General features: G+C 34.6%; 2 protein-coding genes across 2 annotated transcripts in view; one reads left to right on the plus strand and one right to left on the minus strand.

The window, feature by feature from the left end:
- LOC135193965 (serine protease inhibitor 77Ba-like) overlaps positions 1–27,831 on the minus strand; it is a 404,929-nt gene that overhangs the window by 325,566 nt on the left and 51,532 nt on the right. The window lies entirely within an intron of this gene.
- LOC113404173 (cell adhesion molecule Dscam2-like) overlaps positions 1–27,831 on the plus strand; it is a 399,093-nt gene that overhangs the window by 101,030 nt on the left and 270,232 nt on the right. Inside the window, exons 16-26 of the mRNA XM_064218600.1 lie at positions 570–718; positions 1,322–1,487; positions 2,040–2,179; positions 2,643–2,795; positions 3,639–3,729; positions 3,886–3,968; positions 4,259–4,378; positions 5,706–5,858; positions 6,087–6,216; positions 7,681–7,862; positions 8,617–8,796. Coding sequence (XP_064074670.1) covers positions 570–718; positions 1,322–1,487; positions 2,040–2,179; positions 2,643–2,795; positions 3,639–3,729; positions 3,886–3,968; positions 4,259–4,378; positions 5,706–5,858; positions 6,087–6,216; positions 7,681–7,862; positions 8,617–8,796 — 1,547 coding nt within the window. The remainder of the gene's footprint in view (positions 1–569; positions 719–1,321; positions 1,488–2,039; positions 2,180–2,642; positions 2,796–3,638; positions 3,730–3,885; positions 3,969–4,258; positions 4,379–5,705; positions 5,859–6,086; positions 6,217–7,680; positions 7,863–8,616; positions 8,797–27,831) is intronic.

Raw genomic sequence — 27,831 nt, forward strand, 5'->3', positions numbered from 1 at the left:
ATTTACAGTGAAGGCGGCTCTCTGAACTGACTCTTTGTTGTGACTCAAGTAGTTCGATGTAAAATACATAGATGGCGTTACTATCTTTACATAAACAACATCTAGGTTTACTTTGTTTTGTAACATAAGCGAACTCAGTGTTGTTAGTTCTTTTAATAAATACATCGAAGCGCCTATTATGATCATAAGCTTTATTTATTTAAATATTTATTCATTTAATTCGAAAATATTATCAATCTTTTTAATTATAGTAATAAATGTGAACGCCCCCTTATTACTCCCTTCTAAATGCTGTTACAACCTTTGATCATTTATATACTTAGTCTGAATTATCAAAACTGAGAACGCGTTGAAAAAAAAGTGGCCAACAGTTGGCTACTAAGTACACGCACACTAGTGAAAAAATACGTCGTAATATGACGTTTGGCGAGTGTCAAACGTATCTGTCACACTACCAACATAACAAAGTTGGCTCGTTTTTTGTAGTGTGACACTTTATGTAGATACATAAATAATTTAAGGTTATTTTGTGATGCGTTTGTTAAATCATTTTGTCTTCTTGTTTACAGGATAAAAATATCAGAAAGTTCAACAACAAATGGTATGCAGAGTGTCATAAACATTAATTACGTCGAAGGTAGAGATGGGGGGACGTACGAGTGTAGAGCGAGTAATCCCTATGGTGTTGCTACATTTAATATTTACTTGAATATACTTGGTGAGTATTTTTAATTTAAGTATAATTAAATTGTAATACGTATTGAGTTCATATGTATAAAGCTTGGAAGTGAGCTAGCCAGTAACTACATGCTTGTGCCAATGTTGGTTCGCGTATAGGTTATGGAAGGAATGATTAATATTTTTTCTTTGCGAACGGTGGCAACGACTAACCACCATGTGGCCCAATTGCCTGTCCACCTACCATAAATGATATAAAATTAACGTTACGTATTATAAAATCTAAGAATAGATATATAAATAATAGCATATTGAACGATTTTTTTTTAAATTTCTGTATATAAAAGTATGAATTAGTATGTAGGAAATATAATATTTGTAGGTGTAATCGAAAAATCAAAACATTATTTATGGAAGTAGGCTAATAATAGGCCAAGCTCAGCCTTTTACTTAATACTAAAAACTTTTCGTTGGTTAACGGTTTGATTTATAAATTCAAAGCTTAAAGGATTAATAGCAGATTGAATTAACAGGTAACTTTTTAGGAAACGTCCTATGTGAAATTCAAATAACATTAAAAACTAACCTTTAAAATGAAAGCAATAAAACAACCAAGAAATACATTAAAGTTTTTTTTATTCAGAACCTCCGACCCCTCCAATGGATCTCCAAGTGGATTCCATCACAAGTTCATCAGTAAAATTGTCGTGGCGTGACACGATCATGATTCACGTTCAATACTACAGCCTTCAGTATTCGTCAAACCACTATACTTTATGGGATACGGCTAAGACGATAAATATTACCAGGTAAATATAATAAATTTAACTGGAAAATAATATATACTCGTATATTAATATAGCTTAGCATTGTATAAGGGAGAATTAAATGTAATTTTAACAAAACTTCGTCAAAGAAATTATTTACAACTTTGGTAGCCAAATGAATGTACACATCTACTTCCTCAATGGCATGAAGGTTAGAAAAATTTGAATCTTAACCGACGATCCTGAGTTCAAATCCGGGCAAGCACTACTGAATTCAGGTGTGATTTATGTTTATAATTTATCTCGTGCTTGGTGGTGGAAGGTGAACGTCGCGAGTAAACCTACATGTGGCGAATGAGATTTTGCCATATGTATCCATTAGCCCAAATTATAGGAGTGAATTCCAAAACTTTGAAAGTAAGGGAAGGCCTCAGCCCAGCAGATATACACTAACAGGCTGTAAAATAATAGTAAATAAAAAGAAGACGATAAGTTTTACAAGATTGATAAATTGAAAAAGATCAACCAGTTTCAAGGGGATACATTTTCATCTATACGTAGCAGTTATAACATTTAAGAAAACAAAACTTTCAGACAAGACAATGATATCCGGCAAAGCATCGAGCTGCGAGATCTCCAGCCGGCGGTCGACTACAGAGTGCGGGTCGCGTCGGGAAACCAAGTGGACTTGAGCCCTTACACTCAACCAGTTCACTTCACCACATTGCAAGAAGGTATTCATAGAGTCAAATCCATTATATATTTTGCACACGTTGTGCACCTGCCCTACATAGCTCTTCAGTAACTGAGACAGCTTTATTGCAGAATACGTTGTGTTGGTTGAGCTTTGTAAAAATCCGTCGAAGTAGGGACCATTCATTAAAATTTATTTTAAATATTTACTTTGAATTTATCGAATGTAAGTCCATCGTAAAAGATGGTTGCAGCTTGGATTCTTTGTTAATACTTTTTCACAAAATATTTTTTTAATATTATTTTATAAAATAGGTCTATCAGGTCATTTTCCTCCCACTGAATAAAAAAAAAGCACTTTCAGAATACAACGATCTTCAACCAGGTCTATAATCACAATTACTTATCTAGATGAAGATCTTTAATTGGTAAAAGTAAAAATTTTTTGGACATTTATGGATTAACTATGTCTTAAATACGGTATCAAAAAATATGACATTCTAGCACCATCTTCGAGCCCTCTTGGAGTACAAGTACAACAGACAGACAACCCTGGTGAACTATTCGTATCATGGATACCACCAGCTCGGGAGACTCACAATGGTGCACTACAAGGATATCACGTAAAAGCTATACCAAGAATTAATGGAGAATCGGGTAAAGATTATTGATAATTATTCTTATTAAAATTTCTGTACTGTCCGATCACACAAACCATGTAAATAAATATGGCAGCTTCATAAATCCTTAAATGTCATAACGTCAGTATCAGAATCTAAAATATTTCTTCATTTCTAAGTACGAGGTGCATTCTAAATGAATTTTAAGCAAATTATTACTCAAGATTGTTTAACCCATAGGAAACCTATTTGTACACCTTGGGAATCGCCCAGTCTGTTACAAATAAAAAAAAATGTTATTATAATAAAAATCATAATCGTTTAATATGAAATTAAAATAATACATCTGAGTTTCTTTCGTCTGTTCTTCTCATGTGCGAGGTGTTATTTCCAAGCAGATGCTTGATTTTGGACAGTCAATAAGCTACTGTAACGCTTCTATATTCAATAATAGTTTTAAATGGACTTCCATGGAACGAGATTTTTGGATGGATTCAACCATCTCGATTTTTTTAAATATAATCAATTAAAATTAAATTTTACCACTTATAAGAATTAGGTGAGATTATTTTATTAGATGATATGATTTATATAAATATATTATTAATATTATAAAGAATTAAAATTTGTTTGTTTATATGTAGGAGATAATTTTCGGAACAAATGATCCAATTCTGAAATGATTCCTGAGTTCTATGGGATACTGTGTAAATTCGAAACGCATACATTGAAGGCGTGCGAAGCCGGAGCGGGTTGCTAGTTAAATATAAAGCAGGGTATCCAAGTTAAAAATAGTTTCTTGATAGTTTATTGCAATTTAACGAAACTATAAATCTAAGGTTATACTTAGTATTTAAAATTATTAATCTTGGTATTACAGGTACAAACGACTCTCAAACGAAAATTGTGAAAGTAGTTTCTAGGAAAGGAAAGCAGGAGACTGTCTTGAGTGGACTTTTAAAAAACGCCAGGTGAGTCGATCGGTGTTCCTCTGGGTAATATTTTAAGGCCATTTTTATTTCACGCGTATGTATGTAATTTTAAATAAGCATTAAAAATATATAAAAGTATTTCTTTAATAAGTTTTACGACATTTAGACTGAAAGTTATGTTTTCTACAATTCAAGGTACGCGGTTTCCGTAAGTGCTTTCAACTCGGCTGGAAACGGACCATTTTCTTTACCAGTTTATCAGACTACCAGGGAAGGAGGTAAACTTTCGTATCTATTTTAATTTCCAATAAATTTAATGATAAAAACATATAATTAAATTTTTTATCAATAATGCTTTTAACAATAATAATTAAAAGAACTACAGTCAGATTGATCTAAATTGATACTGCAGATATAACACATACTCGTACGAATGCCGTGTCGAGATATCAGGATTCTTAATCGGCATTATACGAATATGAAGTATATCAAAGGTAACCGAATCGGCGTAGATACTCGTAAGAGCGTAGGGTGTTAGGGTGTGTGGTGGTAATGTTAACCGGTGCAGCGCCCGAGCGCGCGCCGGCGGGCGTGGAGTGCGCGGGCGCGGCGCCGGCGGCCGTGCGCGCCGCCTGGCGCCCGCTGGCGCGCGCCGCGCTCGGGTACGCGCTGCTCTACTGCGCCGACGGTGAGTCCGCCGCTTGAGTAACCCAACTAATGCGAGTAAGTAGCGAGCGAGTAGCTTTCTACGAGCCCATCTGGACCACCACTCAGTCGTCGAGTGCTCTGCCGGCAAACAGCGATCCCTGGTATGGATGTGTTCCGGTTCAAAGGATGACTGAGCTGGTGTAGTGGCACAGAGAATGTAACATCTTAGCTCCTAAGGTCGATGGCGCATCGGCGACGTAATGAATGATTAATATTTCTGACAGCCCCAATTTCTATGAAACGATGGTGACCACTTAACATAAGGTGGCCAATTTTCCCGCAGCTAACCATTAAAAAATTATTTTATAATAAATAATATATATACATGAATTCTCCAACTATTTTGCTCCCGTGCAATTTTTTCACGGTAAAAATAAAAAATGCAACCTTCCAATAAACAGACAACATGAAATAAAATCACGTTGCTCTATTACTGTATGAAAGAAGAATAAACCAATAAACCATTTTCTATAAATATGTTGCATAATTATTTTAGGTTATCAATTTTGATTGATAACTGTGGCTTAAGTTGTCATATTATCTCTTGTATTTTGGCTTAACAATATACCATAAATTGTAGTACAAAAATAGATTACTAATTTAACCGTCAGTATAGTTGCTCTACCCAGCATTATTCTAAATGAGCTGTGTGATTTTGAAAAGTTTATTTTAACTATTCTGAGCGCTTTTAATATACATACATATAAACCCCCAACTTTTCATAATGTTTGCAACTTGTCCACCCCAGTTTTACACTGTCTTGTACTATTTACTAATAAAGAAAATTATGTTATTTACTTGGTGGCACAGCTATGTGCAAGCCCATCTGGGTAAGTACCACCCACTCATCAGATATTCTACCGCCAAACCGCAATACTTTATATTGTAGTCTTCCTCTTAGAGTGAGCCAGTGTAACTACAGGCACAAGGGACATAACATCTTAGCTCTCAGGGTTGGTAGCGCGTTGGTGTAATATAAGGACTGGTTATTATATCTTACAGCGTCAATGGTCAGTGGTGACCACTTACCATCAGGTGGCACATTTGCGCGTCCGCCAACCTATTAGATAAAAAAAATCTATATATATAATTGATATCATGCAGAACTCTGGAATCATGTAGCTATTCACTAGTGAAAACAATTTTAGAATCGGATGATTCGTTTCAATACCTAATGGACAAATTTTACCTCTTTTTAATATAAGTAGATCATATCAAGATCGAAAACCCAGATTTATATAAAGCATGATGTTAAATATATATTTCGAATTTAAACAACTAATAGAATGTCAAACCAATATTTGCAGATGGTCCTTGGTTGAATATCACAACACCACATACGGAGTTATATCTACAGGGTCTCATGAAATACACAAACTATACGATAAAGGTCGCCGGATTTTCCAACTACGGTCTCGGTCCGTTCTCCTATCCAGTTGTTTGCACAACTCTACAAGATGGTAAATAGTTGTCTTAAATTATTAACTAATATTTAATAATATACCTATATCTGAAGAAATATTTACAAATAATAATTCTCTAATGCTTATGGAATTTTGTGATTAATAACCAATTTTTAGAAGATCATATACGACAACTTCGATTAATAAAACTTTAAACTGTCGTTGGTGTCAATTATTGATGTAAATATATTTTGTATAAAACAAAAAATAATTACCATATTTCAGTTCCCGGACCTCCATCAGCTATAAAAGCCCTTGTATCATCTTCCACTTCTGTTCTTGTGAGTTGGAAGAAACCTGATCAGCCCAATGGAGAAATCACTCATTATACGGTCTACGTCAAACCCGTTACGAGGTAATATATTTGTTTTTATCATTGACTTCACAGAATGATCTAAATGCAAAGAAACAATCAAGATTTTTATAATATTTTCATGTACTTAATTTTAAACTAGTGAGTCTCGCGCTAAGTTTGGCGTCAAAATGATGGAACCTCTTTTAAATGTTTTTTTTTTTAATATCAAATAGTATAACTTGGATCAGTTGGAATGTTTACGTTTCTATTTTATTTTTTTTAACCGACTTTTAACCGACCAGTAACTTTTTTCCATTCTCTAAAATTAATTCTCTGTTAAATCATAACAATTATTAAATTGCAATCAAGAATCATCTTTAATTTTCTTCACGGACTGTATTCGATTTTTTATATGCAGCCATTGGCCTGTCATTGGGACAAAAATCGGTTTACACTTTTAATATAAAATATACGTGTTTTTAATTATGAAATTTACGAAATATTTAAATATTCAAGTAGGCTTTTATAAATACCTTTTAATCATCATTTTACAAAATAATATTAATTAAAGGTACCACCAATTCGGAATGTAGATTCTGTCGAAAATAACTGGCAGGCAACTCAGTAGTTTGTCTTTTACAAAATTTGAGATACTTTGTTAGTTAAATACGATCATATATATATCTTGTGTTGATTGATATACTTTATTTATTAATGTTTTTTAATAATAAATAAAGTACAGAATACAATTATTACTAACTACAAACCGCAATATATGTGACCTGTATTTGAGTAACTATGCGAATTTATTTCCGATACAGCGGTAGAGTTGAAATAAAATACGTTTTAATTTAGTTTGTTTTAAATAAACGTATATTTATAATTTTGTTCTAAAATAATCACAGATTTAGAAAAGGCTAGACGCCGCTTGTTTTTAAGGTATTAAAACCGAGCGTGACGTCATTTTTATACCTACGATGACGTCACCCCAACCACACTTGAACATCATTTTAAAATTAATCACAGCTATTTGAGCAACGACATTACATATTCATGGAATGAAATAAGTCATTAACTCGACTAATTCCCTCAGAAGTGTTTTTACACAATCGAAAGTGGTAACTGATAAAGCTTTTAAATTAGTAGTACTTGTAACTTTAGGCAAGTTTGGTCTTGAAACTAACAATTTTTTACATTAACAGCCTGTAATTTTCCCACTGCTAGGCTAAGGCCTCCTCTCCCTTGAGGAGAAGGTTTTGGAGCATATTCCATCACGCTGCTCCAATGCGGGTTGGTGGAATACACGTGTGGCAGAATTTAGTTGAAATTCGATAGATGCAGGTTTCCTCACGATATTTTCCTACAGCGTCGAGCACGAGATGAATTATAAACACAAATTAAGCACATGAAAATTCAGTGGTGCCTGCCTGGGTTTGAACCCGAAATGATCGGTTAAGATGCACGCGTTCTAACCACTGGGCAATCTCGGCTCACCCAAGTAACCATAGGTTAAATATATTCCAGCACCAACGCTCCACAGAGCTACAGAGTAGAGTCAACGCAGGAGGCCAACCTGTCCCGTCAGTTGACCTTCCCACTGTCAGGACTCACGACTGGCATGCAATACGAAGTATTCGTCAGAGCGCACACTTCAGCTGGAGAAGGAGCCCCTAGTGGAAGAGTTCATGTAGAAGTCAGTGCCAGAGGTAATGATTGATATTCTACGCCGAGGTAACAGCTTTCTTTCTCGTCAAGGAGAAATGAATCGAGTTAAATCCACTGCGTTACTTTTCCTTACTTGCACTAGTAAATTATTTTCGTCACTGTTGTTAAATTCCAATGCTTTTGATTTGAATGAAACTATACCGCGATTGTGAAGTATATTAGCGCCCTCTATTGCGCGTACGTTGAATTACAATTTACTATATTAACATATTTTTGTGGTCACCACCGTTAGTGGTCACCACCGCCTGTAGACAATGGCGTTGTAAGAAATATTAACCATTGCTTACATCACCAATGCGCCACCAACCTTGGGAACTAAGATGTTACGTCCCTTGTGCCTGTGCCCAATACTGAGTACTGCTGTTTGGTGGTAGAATATCTGATGAGTGGTCGGTACCTACCCAGTCGTAACATCAACAATATTTTATAACTAGACATGAATACCATGATTTTTTAAATGCTAAATTGTTATTGAACCAGAATACTTTACTGTGCATTAAAAAATATACATGCCTCAGAACTAATTAACCTGCAACTGCTTCTTTTAGATTAAAATATATTTGTAAAACGAAAAACAGTAATAATAAAAAAGTTCTTCGACGTGGGGTTTCTCATAGTCTTTTACAAATCGAAGGATATTAATTTCGACGGAATTATATCCTTTGGGATCAATGCTGCTTGAGTGAGGGTAAGTGTGAACCGGGCAAGCTCGTGGGCGACTGGTGATGTCCGCAGTGGTGGCGGGCGTGTCGTCGCTGGGCGGCGCGGTGTCGGCGGGCGAGGGCCGCTCGCTGCTGCTCGTGTGTCAGTGCGTGGGCGTGCCGCCGCCGCGCACCGTGTGGTACCACAAGCACAACATCATCACGCACCATCCGCGCTTCACCAGGAACCACGACGACAGCCTGCTCATTAACAGTGAGTCACGTTACTCTTACCAAACACTCCCAATTTTATCATAAGAGTCTTCCGCTGCTTCGTGATAATGTGCTGATTTTTTAGGTTCAGTATTAGTATTCATGGTATTCACATTGAAACATATTTCAAGTTTCCGAATATATACTTAAATTGCAATTGACAAAGACTCATTTTGTAAATATAATTCTGTTCTATATAATATATTACAATTCTTAAGAATCACACCTATCTCTTTGCAGACATAGACCAATCTTTAAGCGGTAACTACACTTGTCTAGCCAAGAACTTATATGGATCTGACTCAGTTTCCTATGAAGTGTCAGTTCTACCGACCCCTGAACCTCCGATATTGAGAATCACTCCTCACAAAAATGCCTTACATTTACAATGGGACCAGCCGAGGAAAATTGGGGGCAAAAATCAAAAAATTAGTAAGTAGAACTATTAATGCTAAACTTTATTGTTAAAATAAGTATCCTTTAAGTTATAAATCAATTTTATTAGTTAAACAATAAAAGATTACGGAATATTAGTGGGTCGCCTGCGAAACTTCGCGTTTATAAAACAGATTTTTAGGAATTTCGGAACCTATGACAGGTTTTGTTTGGATTTAATTTAATTGTAAACTGACGTTTGTCCGCACATTTGTTTTTTTTTTATACAGCCATAGCACCGCTCTCTACCCGGCCAGTAACTCTTGTTCGCTCGCTAGAATTAATTATTTGTTATATCGTAACTATGTATTTAGTAAAATGCAATCAAGAATCCTCTTTAATTTTCTGCACATCTACGGCTGGAGCTCTTCAAAATAAAACCAAAACCGATCTTCTATGTGCTGCTACTCAAGATATAGAAGACACTAAACAAATTTTCTGAAATTGAAAATTCCAAATTTCAGTTTACGATCTAACGTGGAAAGAAGCAAATGGTCCCTGGCAAGAAACGTGGGCGGACAAGGGAACCACTATACAGGGGGTTCAGGAATATATGTTAGAGGGATTGAAGTGCGGCACGAAGTATTCATTGCGGATGACAGCGGCCAATAGTGTTGGTGCATCGCAACCAGCTTATGTCGATGCTATGACTTTAGGAGGAGGTAGATGTTAAATATTTAATTTGATTTTCTATGGTAAAGTTAGGTGAACAAGCGAATTGACAATCCAATGTTAAGTAAATCAAATCAAATCAATTTTATTCAAGTAACCTTCACAACGAAGCATTTTTTGAATTGTCGATATTAAAATACTACCACCGTTTCGGAAAGCAGCCTCCAGCGAGAAGAAACGGCAAGAAACTCGCATAGTTGCTCTTTTCAAATAAACAGATTTACAATGCTGTTTTTTTACAATAATTAGTGTCCTTTGATGGAACCCGAGCCTAAATCCAGGCGTTTTTTTTCTTTCTAAAAGTACTCTTTTAATTAATAATAAGATTTATTTATTAATTTAGTAAGTATCCATTGCCCATAGTCAGTGGCGCTGTAAAAAATATTAACCATCTCTTAAATTATATTACTTGGTGGTAGAGCTTTGTGCAAGCCCGTCTGGGTAGGTACCACCCACTCATCAGATATTCTACCGCCAAATAACAGTACTCTGTATTGTTGTGTTCCGGTTAGAAGGGTGAGTGAGCCGGTGTAATCAAAGGCACAAGGGACATAACATCTTAGTTCCCAAGGTTGGTGGCGCATAGGTGATGTAAGGAATGGTTAATATTGCGCCTTTGTCTATGGGCGGTGGTGACCACTTACCATCAGGTGGCCCATATGCTCGTCCGCCAACCAATGCCATAAAAAAAATCATTAATGAGCCAACCTTGGGAACTAAGATGCTATGACTCTTGTACCTGTAGTTACACTGGTTTATTCGCCCTTCAAACTGGAATACAAAAATACTAAGTAATGCGGTTTTACGCAAGAATATTAGATGACAAAGCCATACACCAAGTCAATTTCATTTCTGAATTGAAGTTTAACGTAATTCGTACCAGAAACTAAAAGGCAAGCCATTATAGCTATTTAATTCCCTGTACAAACCTAGTTATAGTTCATCATCCTCCTGCCCTCATCCCTATTTTACTCGGGGTCGGCGCAGCGTGTCTTCTTCTTCCATACTTCTCTGTCGGACGTCGTCTCACAAGTAACATTCTTTCTAACCATATCGTCTTTCTCACAACATGGTCCTTATTCCGCCCAACATGCCCATACCAAGACAGCCGGTTTCCAGATAGCTTCTCGGTTACCGGTCTACTCTATCCGTGTATGTATGTAGTTAATATATGCAATAAGAGAAGTATTTTTTCAGTCACCGTTTTTATGGTTTTTGTATTTTTTATTTGTTACAATAAAACCAATTGAAACAATGTAAAAAAATAGAGAATTAATAAACATTTTGAAGTAGGACTATCTCGTCTCAACATTTTATAATTCTACCATTAAAAATACGTGTGATTATTTTCTTTCAGTTCCAATAGCTCCCACAACAACAGAGTGGTTCTGGAGTAATTCCAGCCACATCTACATTCAGCTCAGTGGGTGGGACGATAACGGCTGTGAGATCACCAGGTGGGAAGTGGACTACAAGGAATATGGAAGCAAAGTGTGGAAACGAGCTGAAAATAGATTGGTAAGCGCTGGAAAGACTAGAGGAAAAGTTTCAGAATTCGTTTTCTTTGATATTGGTATAATCATATTATAGTTTCAAATTAAAATAACAGTTCGTTAGTGTCAACAAAAAAAAGAACAATCATTTGATTCTTTTCGGTACATATAAACTTTAATACCTACGGAGTATTTAATGTTCATCCTCTATCTAATACAGTAAGAATGAGATCTGTTCAGTTATAAACTGCATTATAACATATATGATCGAAAATGTATTTTTATGTCAGTTCTACCGACTATTTATATATTCAATTATTTTATGTTATGCGTCGTTCTGGACTCTGGATCTGACTGACTGAACCATTGCATAATTATCTAACGCACGCTGTATAACACAACGAATGTGAATGAGCTCGTCTTCGAGAGTGAACATTTCGATACTACCCATGACTACATTGACTGCCTCGTTTGTGACTCGGTATAAGATCTATAGGTTCTGGGCTCGAACTCCAGGTCGGGCCGATAAAGAGTTACCGGGTTTTTGTGTCGAAAAATTCTCAGTATCAGTCTGGAAGTTGGAAGTACCTACACTCCCGTGCCTCGGCGTGCACGTAAAGCCGTTGGTCCGGAGGCCGAACTCTTTCCGCTCGTATAGGATTGGCCTTTCCTTTGGATCATGAGAGCGATGGACTAGAGTGCACCTGTGCACCGTATGATGCCAGCACGCAGGCCGGTCTCCCCCGAGGCCGGCCTGCGTGACCACAGGCGCCGCGTGCCCGCAGCCGGCGGCGCCGTGGCCGTTCGCGCCGCAGCGCGGCTCGTTCGCGGCGGGCGCGCTGGCGGCGGCGCGCTGGTTCCGCTGGCGCGTGCGCGCCGCCAACAGCGCCGGCGGCACCACCGCGCTGTACGACTACGCCACCACCACCGAGCGCGGGGGTGAGTACGCCGCGAGCACCGTTCTCTGCAACGCCAATTTACCGCCGACCTTCAAACCGGACCGTATCCATACTGAGTATTGCTGTTTGGCGGTAGAAAATGTGACCGCTCATCACTCAGGTAGGTGTGCTGTGGTTTTATATGGCAGATTAGTCCGCGCCTTCGACGCTACGATGTTGTTTGTGCATGGCGCGTCTTTCTGGCGAGATAACGTCTGACATATCCAAACAAAATAAAAACTTAGTTTAATTGATTAATATCGACATGTTCAAAATATTTTTTTATTATTCGCCTAAATTTTCATTAATTTAATAGAAACACCATTAAAATTAAATTAAGCGAGATGATTACTTCGAAATAACTAATTACTCTATTTCTTTGGAGTGCTTTGTACTCATCAGATATTCTATTATTGTGATCCGATTTGAAGGGTAAGTGAGCCAGTGTAACTACAGGCACAAGGGATATAACTTCTTAGTTCCCAAGGCGCATTGGTGATCTAAGGAATCGTATTAACCATTTCTTAGACGCCTCCCCATTTCTTACACCACCATCGCCATCCGTCGTATTTTTTTTATGATACAGATACAATATTTATTTCATATAATATATAGCGGATAAATAATATAATTCCCGTCAATTTAAAAAAAGAACTATAATTTTTTTTTTTTCAGAAACGATTGGTCCACCGACGGACTACTTCGACATCAACTTGCTGGTGATCGTGTGCAGTTCCATATTACTGTTTCTCTGTTTGGTGACGTGTGTCTACATTCTAGTTAAGCGGCACAAGTAAGTATGACACACATTACATTACATTAGCAGCCTGTAAATTTCCCACTGCTGGGCCAAGAGCTCCTCTCCCTTTGAGGAGAAGGTTTTGGAGCATATTCCACCACGCTGCTCCGCGGGTTGGTGGTATACACATGTGGCAAAATTTCGTTGAAATTAGAAACATGCAGGTTTCCTCACTATATTTACCTTCACCGCCGAGCACGAGATGAATTATAAACACAAATTAAGCACATGAAAATTTAGTGGTGCCTGCTTGGGTTTGAACTCGAAATCATCGGTTAAGATGCACGCTTTCTAACCACTGGGCCATCTCGGCTTGACACATAAATGCAGCAATTATTATAATTAATTCTGGTAGAGCTATTCTATAAGAAGAAACTCAACGCTGAACAAGATTGTATAAAGTCGGAGTGTAAGCGACATTGACTACGTATAATATTTGTTTGTTTGTATGTAGGGTTTAATCTCCGGCACGAATGGTCCAATTCTATTTTTTATACTGTTATAGAGCTACTTGATTCCTGAGTGCTATATAAATCATATTTATATCAATATGATTTTCTTTATTAATAAATCGCAGTCAGGCGAAGCCGTATTGTCGCTAATATTATAATATCAAGGATACACATATCAAAATAGCTTATCAATCGGTTGCGAACATTTCACTAGTAAGACATAAGGTGAATTATTACAGAATCGCACCGCTGGTGTCAACTACATAATTCATTATATTTAAGCGGTTTTATTGTTTAATGAGTAATTTAATTTGTAAGATTTTTTACATCTGATTATATTTGGAACGTATGTATATATACTATACTTGTGAAAATGAAATTAAATATATATATATATGTATATCCCGCTGAGTTTCTTTCGCCGGTTGATTTTTGACTATCAATAAGCAAGTGTAAACGCTTCTATATTGAATAAAGATTTTTGACTTTGACTTGACTTTGACTAACGGCATTCTTTTATGAGGCTTACAGTAAAGTGAACCGGTGTAAATCTTCACGCAAGGAAAAAGGCGACAATTTTGTATCTTTTTGTTTCTCTTTCTATTTGTGTTTCTGTATGACAGAAGTTTTATTTAATATTATTCGTTTTTATTATATAATTAGTAGTCAAACGTAGTCGATCATTTATTTCACTATGTATGTAATTCCATATATAATATTTATATATAAAGCAAAAACTACTTCGTTTCGAACAGGCGTCGATGACACCTCTCCTTTTTTATATAACGTCAATACTAAATATTATTCTTTTTTGTCATCGTAGATATATATATTTAATTATTCAATAAACTCGAAACTATTAGGAAATATGTATATTCTTGTTGAAAATTATATTTCAAAACGTTTTCAATTCAAGAAAAAAATAGAGCCCGTATTCGATAGTATCGCTAACAACAATCAAATTTTTAATAAACAAACATTTTTTTAAGAAAAACGGTATTGTAGCTTAGTTTAACACTCTGACTTAGCAAAACGTGAAGTGACGTCACGCACTAATCTCTCACGTTGCAGCACCCTTTCAAACTAATTCTATATAATTACAAATTTCCAGTCACCAAAGGCTAACAGAGTACAGAAACTCACTAACCGGAGAGTGTAAGTCGGAACGAAGCGCCGCGGCCGGCGCGCCGCCCGACGCCGCCCGCGCGTACAGCGCGCCCGCGCACCTCGCGGCCGCCGCCGCCGCCGCCAAGCACGGTGAGCTGGCACACATTACGTGACATGCCTTAAGACTAACGACTGTTGTGTTGTGTGGTATTTTCTATATCACGACCTTCACTTGTATCGGAGCGGTGACGGCAACTCTATAATCACATTATAGTGCTTTTCCGGGTATTATTGATATATGACATTTTTCAATACACTTTTCAAGTAGAAGTAGTAAGACTGAGTGTTATAGTTGAGTGAGTGAAATGGAATTTATTTTCAGAACTATATGAGATAAGTCCGTACGCGCAGTTCGCGATCGGGTTCCGTACGTTCGGTCATGTTGACAACCAAGAAGCGCCGAGACGGGGGAAGCGATACGACAGCGGTGAGGACTCATACAACTGTTTTTTTTTTTTTTATAATATAGGTAGACGTGCAAATGAGCCATCTCGTGGTAAGGGGTCCCCATCGTCCATTTACATTGGCACTGTAAGACAAATTATCTTTCTTATAATTGCCAATGCTAAGCTAAGATGTTACTTCCCCTGTGCCTGTAGTTACACCGTCATAGATTCTTCAAACTTCTAACACAACATTACACATTGCTGTTTGAAACAACAACACAACAATAGGCATCCAGACGTGCTAGCACAAAACTCTACCATTAAGTAAATATTTTTATTGGGTACCGCGTCATTTCGACGATCCAACCATTTCAGTAAAATACTACTAAATCGAAAATACTCGGGAGTGCCTTATAATTTTGCATATTACCTAATCCTGTTACTATAACAATATACTGAACAAAATGTATAGTTGTTATTTTTTAGAAACAGCATATTTTAAAACGATTCATCTGAAAAGGAATACATCTGATGAATATTTTCTTTGATTTTGAAATCTATAACAATATTTTAAACGCAAAAGTAATCTATATTTCTGTCTAGCTGTCTATCTGATTAACTGACTGATTGCCTGTCAGTTTGGCTGACTGACTGTCTGGCTGTCTGGTGTCTGTCTATCTGTCTGTCTTTTGTTCCTTCACGGCTTAACTGAACTGAATTTGTTGAAATTGGGTATTCAGAAAATTACGTTTTTTTTTGCCTTATCCTTGACGACCAACCCCGAATACTCGAGCGAATCCGATGAGAATAGTGTTTTATAATTTAATAAATAATACCTACAAACTTAGTACATAGGCTACTTTTTATACCTGAGACCTGACCACCCAACTCCTAAAACACGACAACTAGTTTTCTATATTTTGTTGATCTTTTTAGAAACGAGTTTTCAAATGAGATCAGAGTCGGAGGAAAGCGATTGCGTGTCGCGAACTACCACGCTGAAAAGCGCGCCGAGAAGTGAGTAACACAATTATTTATTATTATAGTAATATCGAGGAGCCGAGATGACCCAGCGGTTAGAACGCGCACATCTTAACCGACGATTGACTTAACCGGGTTCAAACCCAAGCACCATTGAATTTTCATTTGCTCAATTTTTATTTATAATTAATATCGTACTCCGCGGTTAAGAAAAACGTCGTGAGGAAATTTTCATGTGTTCAAGTTCAAAAAAAATCTGCCACATGAGTGAATCCACCAACCTGCATTGGAGCAGCGTGGTGGAAGATGCTCTTAACCTCCTCATCTCCTTAAAGGAAGAGGCCTTAGCCCAACAGTGGGAAATAAAGGCTGTTACTATAATAAGTATTATAGTACTTTTGCTAATAAAGTCAATTAAAAGATTTCACGAATCGGTTGCGGTTAAATTCAATTAGATATTCGACTAATGAATTTGCATGATTTAGGGTTACATAGAGTAGTGTTCTTTGTAAACGAATTGTAAACACGATGTCAATATAATTAAACACGTACTTAAATTCTGTTAGAAAACATGATCTTACTTATAAACATTGATTAGCGGTTGTTTTTAAACATTGCTTTATCCTTCCGTCATCATTGATTTTATATTAGAATGAAAGAGACAGCATTATTTCATAAAGCATAGCATGGAAATCAGTAGACTACTGATTATGAATGAACACCAACGTCACGGTATTTCCATTTTGGTACGCAGCTGGTATTAGCATTTTGTATTACACGACTTCATTTCAGAAGCATGCAGAGTCCCACATCACAGGTAGCCGTTGAATCTGCATACAGTATGAAAAAAAATGTTTATAATATTATTATATGTTAATTTTGAAACAGTTTAGAGGCCGTGGAAGGACTTTTACTATGTTTTAAATAAAATAAAGTAAATAAATATATAAATATTCGACAACATCACATACATTACTCTGAACTCAATGTAAGTATCTAAAGCACTTGTGTTATGGAAAATCAGAAGTAAGGACGGTACCACATACACCCAGACCTAAGACAATATAGAAAACTAATGAACTTTTTCTACATCGACTCGGCCGGGAATCGAACCCGGGACCTCGGAGTAGCGTAACGATGAGAACCGGTGTACACACTACTCGACCGCGGAGGTCGTCGAGATTTAAGTTAAGAGAATCATTTGGAATCAATTTCATAACTTTTGGTATAAAATCTTTTGCAATAATGTTCACAATTGCTTAAAAAAAAGAAATGTTTTATATATGTGTAAAATGTATGCAATACAGTTACGTTATATAAGGTTTCATTAAAAAAAAAATGCAAGTTTTTTTATTACTAAGTAACGATGCTGCCACACTGGTTATAAAATATCATAATAAAATATATTGAACATTAATTGTTACTAACAATTATTTTATCTCGTAACAAACGTTATCTATGATATGTAATATTATTTTTAATTGAAATTTGGTTGGCTGTCTGGCAAATGAGCCACTTGATGGCAAGTGGTCACAGCTGCCCATAGATCTTGGCACTTTCAGATATATTAACCATTGCTTACATGATCAACGCACCACCAAAGCTAAGTCCCTTGTGCCTGTAGTTACACCAGCTCGCTCACTCTAACGATGGTGTAACAAAGTCCTACCACCACTTTTTTTTCATACAAAAGCTTATTTTTAATAAACAAATTACCCACAAATTAAATTAAAACTGATATTTAAAAAAATATACAACATTGTTACAACGTCCCATCAGAGTCAAAATCTATCACAAGTAAGTTAATGTACGTGGTGTTAATGTTTAATAATCTATTAAAGTATTTTATAAGTGCATTGTGGCAGTACTATTTTAATTTTGGCTGTTATTCGTAGTTTTACAAAACGCGTTACTGAATGAACACTGCCATGATATTGTTTAATATTTAATTAGCATTAATTACTTGGTTTAAACTCATTGTAAGGTAGATGACCCCAATGCAAGACATTCTAGCAAATATAACAAAGCGATTTTGCATACTTTTAAACATTTTTTTTAATTTACATATATTTCAATGAATTTACGCAAATATGTGGCGTCGGTCTAACACAAAAGACAACTTTTTTGTAATTAAAATTTTTCAATCGTCTAAAAAAAATAGGTATTAAGATAAGATAAGATAAATCTTTTGTAATATAATTATTGAAGCAATAGTTAATATCGTTTAGATGTAATTTTGCTTCTAGATAATGTTGTAGTGAAATTAAAATTTACCTTCAAAAGACTGATTGTTTATTGTTTATTTATTTATTATTCAAACTTGTAAATTGTTCGATTTACTAGAAATAAAATTTCGAAAATATAAATGTTAGAACATTCGAGTGACTTTCATTTACCTCCTAACAAAACTAAAGCAAAAAGCTTCATTAAAAGTATAACACCTCGCTTGATTGCCTCCACTGGTGACAGGAGGGCTGGTTCGTCTTTCGGCAGAGGATCGGAATTGCGATTCAACGGGGAAGTGCTGCTATCGTTCAACGCGGTCAAGATCTACACAGTACCAATTTTTAATTCATATTTTTATATATTTAAGGACTTAATGTTAATAATTCTTATGTATTATCTTAGGTATTAAAGTGGGACTCAAGGGCGGATAACATCGTCTAGGCATTTGATGTCAATCTTTATACTAAGCGCGATGGTGGTTTAAAAATGAATTATTTAAAAATGTATACAAATTTTTATATATATATATATATTTTACTAAAAATAAAGAAACATCTAAATGGATCAATTATATTCATACAACCAAAGTCTAAATACTTAAAACTTCTATTTTACCCGAATGTATCAAAGCTTGAAAATTGTCAAATAAATGAGTTCATTAAAAAGTTAAAGCTTCGGCAAAGGCTTCTAAGCATCCAAAATGTCTAAAAATATGGACACACCACGAAAACAAACCTTATCGTAATACATTTTAAATTTATATAATATTTTAAATTAACATGGTTATTTTTATTACTAACAGTATTTAAAACGGGATATTTACCATGTTTTTTATTGCTATTTGGTGGAGCTCAATGAGACTCAATGACGTTATCTACGTCAGTCTCGTGAACAAGACATTCGTAGATAATGTCGAAATATCGAGCTCCACCAAATAAAAATAAAAAACATGGTAAATATCCCGTTTTAAATACTGTTAGTAATTTTAAATTTAGTTTAGTTTTACATATTTCGATACTTATTGTAATATTTTTGACACCAGAAATAAATAACAGAAGATATTAAAATCTTACAGTATTAACAAAATTTACCGTTAATAATAATTCTTATGTAAATAAATAAATTAATTTATACGTTAACAGTATTAACATGCCCAAAACTAAATGTGAATGTCCCTTTAGTTTAAGTATATAATGTACTAATATAAAATTATTAATCATCTACTTCAGAAGTCAAGAAATTACTAACAAATAATGTTCCCAAATTTAGCGTTGAATTTTCATTTGAAGGATTTACTGCGTTAGATATTATAAAGGTGTTTAAAAGTCTTAACATCAAAGCTGCTATCCTATATATAATTTAAAGCTCTTACCAAAAAAACAACATTGATAAAAAGGCATACTCAATATAAGATTATATTAAAGATAAAAAAAGCGTGGACTTTATTTATAAACTTCTAGGCAGGATACCTAAAAAAATAATAGTTGATTATTGAAATACTCTGTAATTAAAATGGTGGAAAAAAGGAACTATTGAGTTTCTTGCCGGTTCTTCTCGGTAAAGCCTACTTCCTTTCCGAACCGGTGGTAGCTTTAAATTTAATTCAACAGTGTTACATGACGATTCAAAAGTGCTTTTATGAACTTACTTCAATAAAGAATAATTTGATTTTGATATCGTACAAAAATAATCTATAACAAATTCTAGTTAAATTCGACATAAATAAACGCTTTAAAGATTAGTAGAACGAAAATCTTGATTTTATTCGAACATAGCAAAAACAAGTTTCAAAGACAGGTGGGTGGAAGAAGATGGCGGGACTCGAGTAGGCGGGATGACTGAAACAACAACAACAAAAACAAAACCGCACTTTGACTCTCCTTGGAGTAATCCTTTGTCCGGAAGTGGCTTTCGATATTCTGTTAAAGATGACCTTATGTTATCCAATAATAAACCAACCCATACAAAATACCAAAACAGTTCTGAAATTAAAATTTTCACATGAATACTTTAACATTATTATGAGTATTTAATACAATTTTTTCGTTAATATTGTAGAAATTTTAAGTGGTCACTATACACTGAGTATTATGAGAAATATTACCTTTTATTAATCCACGAATGTTCTCTAGTCATGAGAACTAAAATGTCCCTTGTGCCTTTAACAGGATTAGTTATACTTCAAACTGAAACACAGATAATTCTGCAGTAGAACAACTAGTAAATGGGTGGGTGTGAATCTAAGTGAACTTGTACAAAGCCGAACCCTTAAGATCCTTTTAAATATAATAAATACACCAGTACACGAAATATTTATTTATTATTTGTTTTATTTTATAAATATTATAGTTCTGACGTTAAATTTCCAATTCACAAACATCTGCTATTTTCATTGCATGCGCGAGTCGCGCGATCTTTTATTTTTTTAAAAATCCTTTTGCGCGGGAAAACATCTTGTATTATATTTTAAAGCCATACGAATGACGTTCTGAAATCGATTACACTTTTATGAAATCAGATACAATAACAAAATATGAGTTTATTAAATATATAATTATAATATAAATGTAACTACATAAATAAGTATTTCTAACAAATATTAAGTCATAATCCCACAAACGGAGCAACCATTTCACGTCAAACCCCTAGAATGCAACCAATAAATTTAAAGTCAATTACTATTTCAAGAAACGATTCGTTTTGTTCACGGGTATTTTAACGAGGCTTAATTTAAAGATGTACCCTTAATGTTGTTTACACCTTTAAAGACGTATCATTTTGTATGTTACCCAACAGATATTAATTTTAAGTGCTTAGTGATATGTTGATGGTGTAACTTTTCCAATAAATAAAAATAAATAAATAAATAAATAACGTTTCGTTAGGTTCAAATATATATGAAGTAACAACTTATAGGAACGGCTCGTCACTTATGATTCAAGAACGATGTCCAATAATATATTGGTGCCGACAACTGATTTGCGAAGCAATCACTTATGTATCTAGCACCAATTTTAATCCATATCTGTTGAAAAATTGTAGCTTAATTGCTACGGCTAGGCTGCGTAACTAATGCTACGCCATGTAGCAAATGCTACGCTCTATATTGTCAAAACTATTGAATCATAGAATTTCAATTGATATATGATCGTCCTTGTAGTGAAACTATCTTTCGCAAGTATAGCTTGCAAAATTACTTACTATAAATCCATATCCATTTATACTGAAACAATGAATTAATAATCAAATAGATGTACTAATTGTCTCTACAAATATCACTACATGAATGATACAGATATTTTCTTAAAGTAAAATTTAAGAAATTCGTAATAATTATAAAATGAGAAATATCTAAGACAGCTCGACTAATTCTAATTTTATAATTGTAGTATAGAACTACTTTCGAAAAGTCTTTAATAATATATAATTTTATACATACCACAAGAAACAAGGAATTCGGAATTCCATACTATGTACAACTCAACCACCCCACCTAAACTTTATCGCTCACCTCTGGAGCCAGAAAAAGTTTTCGTATAAAATCAGTTTCAAACTAACGTTTTGTTCGTCGTGCGCATTCAACCGGGAAATTGGCTTGAAACTCGCCCTAAGATGGCTAGATAATAAAACCAGTCGGTTCTTATACCAGCGAAGAATCTCGATATGCTATAATCGCTCGTATCTTTGGTAACGGAATAGCTATCTTGCAAATATATTGTACAGTCAAAGGTAATTGATATACATTTAGTATTCGTTTGCTAAACTATAAATATATCTTTTATCTTTATGTTTAAAATAGCTACAATTTTTTTCTTGTTATAATCTTGTGAAATTTTAACACAAAGGCATTTCAAAAAGTCAACTTGAATATGTAATACTTAGAGTTCCGTACCCAAAGGGTAAAACGGGACCCTATTACTAAGATTCCGCTGTCCGTCCGTTCGTCCGTCCGTCTGTCCGTCTGTCAGCAAGGCTGTATCTCACGAACCTCAATAGTTCGTTAGTTGATATTTTTACAATTGATGTATTTCTGTTAGTACTATAACAACAAACACTAAGGACAAAATAAAATAAATATTGAAGTGAGGCTCCCATGCCATACAACATATATGATAGTTTTGGCGTTTTTATAGATTTTTTTTTGTGCGCGCATCCGACTCACACTTGACCAGGTTTTTTTTATTATACGTTTATATAATTAAAGAAATGTATATAGATATTTCGAAAATATTTGACTAACTTGAAGATTGAGAAGCTCAAAAAACACGAAGCGATGAATTGTAAATACAAATTAAACGGTTACAAAATTCAGGAGTGCTTACCTGAATTAGAGCACGCAAACTTATTTTACGATTCACACGTTCACATGGATATCTCGACTTTTAATAATTTAATTAAAATTCATTTTCATTTCAAACGCAACAACAATGAAAGCGAATCATAAAAGTTATCCTATACATTTTATATAGAATAAGTAAAAATATGTATTTTAGTAATTCCAAGCCGAACCGAAATGGCCTAGATATTTTATATATTAACGCTAATTTATAATTCAACATGGGATACCATTCACTCGTGACATAAAATATATGTGGATAATATAAAATTTCATAACTTTTAAATTTCTAGTAATAATTACCCTTTTAAATAATACGTATTTGTCCAAGAGCGTAGGCATGTCTAACTTTCTTGGAAAACCGCCAGGAGCTATTTCATTTGCATTTGGATTATCTTAAATAAGGCCTATCTGATTTAATGTTTATACGCAAACTAGTTCGAACTAGTTTTTTAAAGATAAAACTTGACGTCTGATCACGCATATTGTCTGTGCTATTCCGGAATTCACTTTGAACTCGAATGATTTTAAGAATCGTCTTACGATGATACATTCTTTTAATGCTTAACATTTAAATGTTGTAATGATATCGCTGTATGTAATGTTTCTCATTCGAGTTCGATGGTGAGTTATGAGTTTGTTAATCACATAATAATACTGTTTGATAATTATTATCGAACAAGAATGTACAAAGCGAAATATAAAAGTAGTAGGAAGCAGTGATAACCCAATGCTAGGCAAAGTCTACTCGTCAGCCCCTAGACTAACGAGGCAGTCAAAAGCACACATAGATTAGTATTACGTGTAAAAATATTCTCTTAATAAGTTGCTTAGCAGTGGTACATTATAAGACTGTCAAAAATGCTTACTATATAAATAATAATATTATAGTCGTTGATTATCTAACTGATTGTCGGATAGAGTAACCACTGACTTTCTCGCCGGTTCCTCTTTATAGAATCTAAATTCCGAACCGGTGCTAATTTTGAATTAAATTGTTAAATGATTCAAAATTGCTCGCAAGAGCATACTTGAATAAAGCATAAGATTAGTAAATAATATTTTAAATAACAAGTACACGCTATACGTATATTGGTTGCAAAGTTCATAAGTGTGACCCATTCTTAATATTAGGATATTTATACACGCTATAAAATTTAATTAGGGGCCCAAACCCGCCTTGTTGGTGATTACAGGAAATGACGTCATTAGCCTAACTTTGCAGCCATGTTTCGTTTTGTTTCAAACGACTTTGTAATTGCGTTAGAGGATTATATTATAATGTAGTACAATATTTAGGATTAATTAACATATTCAATAGAAAAAAACTTTTAAATATGTTTTTAATAATAAAGGTAAATATTAAAAAAAACAATCGTACACGGATAGACTTTATATTTTTTGAAATAGTTCATGTTTATTTATTATTTATAAATTAAAATTATAGCCTTCATTTGACTCGTGTAAAAAACATAAAAATCAATTTAATTTAACATAACACCAAAAGTTTCTGCAGAATTTCAGTTTAATCGCTTGAGTAAAACTGGTTTAAAGTCAGTTCCAAGATTTGACCCACACATACGATCATGATAAGTTTAAAGTACTTGTAGCGTAGCGCTAGTATTAGTGTCTCACTGTTTAACAAAGGCTTCGTTTTTAAGGGTGAATCTTACTCCACCACGCAGCTCGAATGCGGCTTAGATACATGTGGCAGAATGTTATCCGTAATACGCAAGTGTCCTCACGATGTTTTTCTTCACCGCCGAGTGCAAAATGAACTATAAACATAACTTGAGCACATAGAAATTCATTGGAGCGTGCCTGGGTTTGAATACGAAATCATTGGTTATGATGCAAGCGTTCTAACCATCACGGATCCCTTCCTTTTTATATTATTGATGATAATGAGATGAATTTTAAACACAAATTGACCACATGAAAATTCAGTGGTGTGAAAGTGGGTTTAAACTCAGAATCATCGGTCAAACTACTGGGCCATTACGATTCCTGCAACAAAAATATTCTATTATATATACCAATAAACTTAGATATATTTAAACACACAGAATACTTAATCATTGATTAAATTCATAAACGTGTACTTAGGGGGCTTATAATAATAAAATTATTATGGTCATAACAAGATAATAGGAGAAAGGAAGCTTTAAAAGCTTCAGGCCAGAGTTAGCCAATCTTCATTTTGGGTATAAGCTGGAATAGCTTTCACTCAAATTTATGTATGAGGAACATTATGATTCTTTTATAATTATTTAATAAATATTCATTATATTCAAATATATACAATTTCAATAATAGTATAAAACAAGTAAACTAGTACATATTAACTTTTTATAAAAAATCTATTTTTATTTTACATTATTTTAATTTTATATTTTTATCGTCATTACAAGAGTAGGTAGAATATATATATTTAATTTGATATGTTTAGTCTAAATTTACACCGAGAATGTATTATAATTGTAAAAAATAATTAGTTATGTTTTTTAAAAGTTTTTTTTTTTAATGAAATATGTAGGCAGATCGACAAATAATAATCCCGGTCACCTGATTATAAGTTGCCAACGCTCATCAACATCGGCGCCGTAAAAATACTAACCACTCCTTAAAACACCACCAATACCCTTGTACTTCAGTCACTGGACTCACTCATACTTCAAACTGGAACACAACATTAATTCTGGTAGAATATATCATCGGTGTGTTGTACCTACTCAGACATTCTTGCACATAGCCCTACCACCAATAAAAAATCTTAAAACAAGTGGCCCTTTTTTACTCATAATAGACGTTTGACCGTTGTCTTGCCTGATGTTAAGCATTCACGGTCTACGATGTTGCTTGCCTACCTGTTAACTCTAGATTTGAAAAAACTAAGCACTACTGTTGTACTTATCGGGAAATACAGACTCACGCAAAGTATTATTAGATTTGGAAACCTTCCACGATTTTTTTATTTTTACTAGCAAACTTAATTTTTTTTATTTAACTTTTTGGGTCATTGTGGACATGTCCTGCCACAGATTCTACCACTGAAACAAACTTTTTATATAAGTTATATGTAATCCTCATTGTATAGTGAACTGTAAGGTTCTTTATGAGTAATAAAGTTCTTCGAATTTCGAAACTTCGAATTATTGGACAAATAATGTGAGTAGAACAAAGGCATGAATGACCAAATAAACTGTATATTGTATTTACTACCATAACATAACATAATCAGCCTGTAAATTTCCCACTGCTGGGCTAAGGCCTCCTCTCCCGTTGAGGAGAAGGTATGGAGCATATTCCACCACGCTGCTCCAATGCGGGTTGGTGGAATACACATGTGGCAGAATTTCGTTGAAATTAGACACATGCAGGTTTCCTCACGATGTTTTCCTTCACCGCCGAGCACGAGATGAATTATAAACACAAATTAAGCACATGAAAATTCAGTGGTGCCTGCCTGGGTTTGAACCCGAAATCATCGGTTAAGATGCACGCGTTCTAACCACTGGGCCATCTCGGCTCTTGTATTTACTACCTCGTTGGTCTAATTTCTTGGCGACGCAGAAGATCCTAGGATTTTCATGTTGAAATCCTCTCATTAGCAGATCGGAGTATATAATTTGGAAGTGTGTACAATTCAATTCATATGAATAATGAAGGAAAACACGTAAAGTGAGAGTTCCGCACTGGAACTCTTTAGGCGCTCCCATTGGATTATGAGATTTATACAGTGCAAAGGTGCATATAATACATACATATAATATATACTATGTAGTTGACTAAACTCCTTCAAAATTGGTGGAGGTCATCATCACTATCTAAAAAGTCAAGATCTACGATTCCGATTTACAAAATAGATTTGGAATTTATATGAAAAATAATTGTTGTTCATAATATTATAATATTATATATAGAAAAAAAATGTTCGCTGTCAGAACTGGTTTTAATTGTGACGTAAGCTGCATGTTTCATTGAAATTGCTTTCATTTGATTATCACACGATATCATAAACAACAAGCAAGTCATCAAAACATCGGTAGATAATTAAGCACATAAAAAGCAAAAATTTTTAAACCGAAAAACCTGCTGAAAAAGTAATTTAACGTGAATTCCGAGATGGACGTATAAAACAGTACTCTGTCACACTCGACTTGGGACAGGAAATCTCGAAATAAAAAAAATACACGTCAAAATACTAAACAAGTTACAGCGGATGAAGAGCAGCTGAAACTGAGACCGATTTTAATTCCGTCGCAAAATGAATGTACCGAAAGCATTCCACGCTCGCGTCACGCGCAGGCTCTTTGTGCTAACGACAATGAACATCGGATGCAAGAATTTTTCAACTTTTGTGAATATCTACAATCAACATGTATATACATATTTAATATTGTACGTTTGTCCTGCTTTTTGTAATATTGTGTAGATGCTAGACGCATGTTCGTTCATACATAAATATAAATCTTCGAAATTTGAAGGGGAACTAAGAAGAGATTTTTCAAAATTCAAGGATTTAACGCAATTAGAATTTTTTATCTTTACCTAATTATACTGTTTGATATATAAGTCACGTCCAGAGGAAACGAAAGCGTGCCACCTGACGGACTTCTACAAGTGGCGTGCGTGAGACATTGCGTCAGCTGGTTTCGTTATCTGACTCCGGTCTATTACAGACGCAACAAAACTATCTCGTCTCAATACCGACCTGGTATTATTGGTATTATTAATAGTATTGGTAAGTTAGATTTCCTTGAAGCTGATTAAAAGCACTCATTGTACGAATACCCACTTCGCGCCAATTAACGTCGTCTCGAGAAAATTATTGGCCTTTGTAAACTAAGAATACTCATACTGAATTATTTGATAGGATTTAAAATGAAATTAATATACAGAGTTCTAAAATCAAAATTTCGAAAATCCTTTGTTAATAAAATTCCGTTACAGAATCGAACAACTCCATAATTCTGTATTATATTATGTACAAATGGTACATATATATAAGACATACGAAGAAGACTTAGCTCTCACTTAACGAGAAATTGGTAATTAATGTATAACCGAAGAGCCCAAGTAATTCCAAGTCTGTCGTCTTTACGGGAACTAATTTCTCACTTTGCCGATTTTCATCTTGTGATTTTAACT

The sequence above is a fragment of the Vanessa tameamea genome, chromosome 23, assembly GCF_037043105.1.
Source record: "Vanessa tameamea isolate UH-Manoa-2023 chromosome 23, ilVanTame1 primary haplotype, whole genome shotgun sequence".
NCBI classification, from domain to species: Eukaryota; Metazoa; Arthropoda; class Insecta; order Lepidoptera; family Nymphalidae; genus Vanessa; species Vanessa tameamea.